The sequence below is a fragment of the Solanum lycopersicum genome, chromosome 12 (assembly GCF_036512215.1).
Source record: "Solanum lycopersicum chromosome 12, SLM_r2.1".
NCBI classification, from domain to species: domain Eukaryota; kingdom Viridiplantae; phylum Streptophyta; class Magnoliopsida; order Solanales; family Solanaceae; genus Solanum; species Solanum lycopersicum.
Genome location: NC_090811.1, coordinates 64642360 through 64647132, shown reverse-complemented (window position 1 = coordinate 64647132; position 4773 = coordinate 64642360). Strand labels below are relative to the sequence as shown.

Here is a 4773-nt window from a genome sequence, read left to right as displayed (position 1 = left end):
ATTGTTATATGGTATTTGCATGCAATTGTTATAGACGATTGATTTTACAAAAAGTGTATTACTATAATAAATATCATTGTTTTTTATTTATATATAGAATGTTCTTATATAAAAGTAAGAACATAAAATAAGTATTGATGTAAAGAAAATCAAGTTATTATAACAAGGAGTCATAAAATATGATAAGTAAAATGAAATAAAGAGAGTAATATTATGGAGCCATTTAGTAATCTCAGAATAAAATGTAAGACTATTTTATTATGTATTTAATAAAAGTGATATGTACCATATAACTCATCTAATATTTTTGTCTTCGATGAAATTAGGACATGAGACCTCATGACTCTCAACTACTTTATTAACTACTAGACTATTTTATATATATATTTTTTATCATATAAGAAATTTGGGTGTGGAAAAAAAAATCATTTTATAAGTAGTTATAGTAATAGGTCATTTTTTGCCTTAAAAAAAATCAACTTTGAAGGACATTTTAGGAATTTCCTACAATTAAACTAATCTAAAAAGTATAACAAGAAAGGAGATCTCATATCATTCATCATCAGGTGAAGTAATATAAAATTAGTCAGATTAGCATCTATGATTTAAAAGGTCAATGGGATTCATGTTATAGATGCTTTTGCCTTTTCAATATTACAACCCCCACCCCCCTATCAACCCCTAGTTTACCCCACCCCCTCTTTTCAAAATTGGGTCGAACAGAAAAAAAATTGAGGGCTCAAATCTATTCTCATTAACAAAGTGAAAGTTCAGATAGCAGACGAATTGAATCACTAAGAGTAAGGAATCAAATCTAAACTACACCAACAAAGTGAAAATTCAAATAGTTAACGAACTGAACTAGTAACTCCCGTCCCTTGTTTCTCATTTTTATTTGCCTTTTTTACAAGTATAGCCAACAGCCACTGAAATCCAAAATGCCAAAAAAGCAAAGATGACCTACTTGAGCCGGCTTTTAACTATATTTAGCTGGACAGACAAAAACCAACTTATTATCCTCATCCTCTTTTTCTACACCTCTTCCTCTTTCATACATATATTTTTCATATATATATAAAAAAAAATATACGAAAAAATTACATTATATATATATATATAAAAACACAATTAAAGTGTATATATTTAGATTATATTGATAAATAGATGATACATATTATTTGGTATGTATTTTAATATTATACCAGAGCTTGAATGAACTAAAGTGACCCTTTTGGGTTATCTTGTTAATAAAGAAAATACATTTGCTTTTTTATTTATTTATTTTGTGTATGTGTATACTTTTTTTTTTCTTTTGTATTTTAAGGGGGGTGTGAGATTGACAGACAGATCCCACCGAAATAAATTACTAACAAATTCACTACACCCCATCTTCATAAAAACCCACAGAATTCACCAATCTTTTTTGTTGTTTCATTTATTTTTTATTTATAATAATTTTTTTTTTGCTTGTTGAGAAGAAGAAAAAAAGAAGAAGAGGGGTGACTCCTCTTTTAGTATTAGAAAAAAAAGAAAAAAGATGCTTGGTGTTTCTTCAAGTTTAATAGCTAGCAGTAATACTAGTATTACTGCTGGTGCTGCAGGTGATGGAGCTGCCATTTCGGCAGCTCCATCACAGTTAGCACCGCCACCACAAGAAGCTCCGGAGAGTGGTGGGAGTAGTGAAGGTGGTGGCGGTGGAGGAGATTTGTCGATTGGCGGTGAAGATGGAGAAAGGAACTCAGCTGGAAATCGATGGCCAAGGCAAGAAACTTTAGCTTTACTGAAAATTAGATCGGAAATGGATGTTGTTTTCAAAGATTCAAGTCTTAAAGGACCGTTATGGGAAGAAGTTTCCAGGTACTGTTTTTTTTTTTTTTTTGGTCATTTTGATTAACTCTTTCATCATCATCATCATATGCATAGAATTCAGAAAATTAAAAGATCTATTATATTTGGAATTAAAATTCGTATTTGATGGAAAGTGTTATTTTTTTTTTAGTTTTGTTGTTATACCATTTTCTGCTGATTCCAGCAAGAAATTTAGGATGAGTTTAATTTCTCTACTCATCTTCAACACTTTTTGTGCTTTTCCCTATTTTCCAGAAAATTCAAGCTAAGATGTTGATGATTGATGGTTTATTATGTTTTATTTTATGTATATAAAAATAGTATGAGATTTTGTTTTTTTATTACTAATGAATGATGAATATGAGATGAGATAATTAAGACAAGGTGTTTTTCTTTTTGTATCCATTTTGAACTTTGTTGTTTATCAGAAAACTTGCGGAGTTGGGTTATCATCGAAGTGCTAAGAAATGTAAAGAGAAATTCGAGAATGTTTACAAGTATCACAGGAGAACCAAAGATGGTCGTGCTTCGAAAGCAGATGGAAAAACTTATCGATTCTTTGATCAGTTACAGGCTTTGGAGAACAATCCATCTTCTCATTCTAACATACCGCCACCTCCATTAGCAGCAACACCCATAACAATGGCAATGCCAATGCGATCAGGAAACAATTCAGCAAATCCTCCAATGCCAACGCCAACGCCAACTCCACAAAATCATAATCATTTTTTTAGTGTTTCGCAGAAAAGTGTTGTGACAGGAGCAGCGCAGCCTGCTGCACCTGCGCTGCCACTGTCACAAGTGCCGATAGGTAATAATAACTTGAACCAGATGCATCGGCCTCAAGGTAATACTACTACTACAAAAACAAGTTTCCTGTCGAATTCAACTTCATCATCATCTTCAACTTCGTCGGATGAGGATATACAAAGGAGGCAGATGAAGAAGCGGAAATGGAAGGAATTCTTTGAGAGTTTAATGAAGGATGTGATTGAGAAGCAAGAGGAATTGCAGAAGAAGTTTTTGGAAACGCTCGAGAAGCGCGAGAGGGATAGGTTGATGAGAGAGGAGGCATGGAGAGTGCAAGAGATGGCTAGATTGAATAGGGAACATGATCTTTTAGTCCAAGAGAGATCAATGGCAGCAGCTAAAGACGCAACAATCATCGCCTTCTTGCAAAAAATAACTGAACAGCAAAACACACAAACCCCGAATAGTACAAATAACACTTCTCCTTCTCCTTTTCCAATTGCTCAAATTCAATTAAAATTGTCCGAAAAGCCATTCAGTACACCACCACAACCACAACCATCAGCTATCGCGGTATCACTGCCAATGACAATACATACACCAACACCAGCACCACCACAGACACTGACATTACCTGTAGTATCATCAAAATCACTTGAACCTCCAAAATCCGATAATGGTGGTGAGAATTTCTCTCCAGCAAGCTCGTCAAGATGGCCGAAAGAAGAAATCGAAGCATTGATAAGTCTCCGAACCTGTTTAGATCTAAAATACCAAGAAAATGGACCGAAAGGACCACTGTGGGAAGAAATTTCATCTGGAATGAGAAAGATAGGATACAACAGGAATGCAAAGAGATGCAAGGAAAAATGGGAGAACATCAACAAGTACTTCAAGAAGGTAAAAGAAAGCAACAAAAAAAGACCAGAAGATTCCAAAACTTGCCCATATTTCCACCAGCTGGAAGCACTGTACAAAGAAAAAGCCAAGCTCGAACCTGTACCACACAACACTATCTTCGGATTAACACCCCAAAACAATCCTCCTCCTCCTCCCATCATGGCTCAACCCGAGCAACAATGGCCAATTCCTCAAAATCAACTTCACCAGCAACAGCAACAGCAAAATCGTGATCATCATCACGATAATGAAAGCGACAGCATGGATCACGATTTGGAAGAGGACGAGGATGAGGACGAAGAAGATGAAGGTAATGGCTATGAAATAATAATCACAAATAAACAACAATCATCATCAATGGCGGCTACCCCAGTAACAACAACAACAACTTCTGCTGCTGCAGTTTAAAGCACAAAATTAAAATTGATAACAACATAAACAGCAGTAGTTACTGTGCATTGGGAATGGCAAGTTGGGCAACAGATTGTGCAGAGATTTGTCGTATTGGGCAAGAGAAGATGGTGACTGCAGTAAAAAAATAAATAAATTATAATTTGGAAATTAATGCAAAAGGCATTTAAGTTTTTACACATGTTTTTTTTTATTTGGTAAGGGGGTATAGTTTTTAATTTTTAGTTTGTGTTAAAAGTATATTTTTCATTTTCATTATTTATTTATTATTTGAAATTTGAAAAAAAAAAATAAAGTTTTTTTTATTGAGGGATGGGAAGGTTAGAGAGAAAAGAGACATAATAAAAGAATAAATCCAGGGATAATGTAATTTGTACTCTTTTTTTTTTTTCATGGGGGTGTAAATTTGAGAAAATGGTTACTGCATTTTGAAATTTTTAATTGTTAAAAGTTTGTTGTTATAACTTCTTGTGCAATAGATATACTAGTTATATCATGTGGGGTATATGATTTTGATACATGTGAGTACAGTTCGATGCATAAATCAAGAAGTTTGGCTCGAAAATATCGTAAGAGTCATATATATTAATAAGATTATTTATGTTGTTTTTCACATAGTTTAACGGTATTTTTGAGTCAAATAATAAAGGAATAACATTTTTATTCCTTTCACATAGTTTAAGGATATTTTTTACCATTTTTTTTACGATTTAAACTTATGACCTATAAATCATATAATTTATAATTTTCTGACGCACAATAGGTCAATATATTCTTATGTAACAATTTGCTAATTACAAAAAATGTAAATCGCGCTAGATAAATCCAATGCCATAAACTAGCGATCAGATATACTTTTCTCTT

The 4773-nt window shown here is 33.2% G+C and overlaps 1 protein-coding gene across 1 annotated transcript; it reads left to right on the top strand.

The window, feature by feature from the left end:
• Positions 1–1007: 1007 nt before the first annotated feature.
• On the top strand, positions 1008–4373 carry LOC101262091 (trihelix transcription factor DF1-like). Its single transcript, XM_010316178.4, has 2 exons — positions 1008–1857; positions 2277–4373. Exons 1-2 carry the CDS (start codon positions 1538–1540, stop codon positions 3904–3906), a joined length of 1950 nt encoding a protein of 649 aa, XP_010314480.2. The 5' UTR covers positions 1008–1537; the 3' UTR covers positions 3907–4373.
• The last annotated feature ends 400 nt before the right edge of the window (positions 4374–4773 follow it).

What these genes read in the sequence shown, in the direction of transcription:
- LOC101262091 (XM_010316178.4), top strand. Translation starts at nt 1,538, where the DNA reads ATGCTTGGTGTTTCTTCAAGTTTAATAGCTAGCAGTAATACTAGTATT. An exon ending in TTATGGGAAGAAGTTTCCAG is followed by an intron (nt 1,858 to 2,276) that starts GTACTGTTTTTT and finishes GTTGTTTATCAG; the next exon opens with AAAACTTGCGGAGTTGGGTT.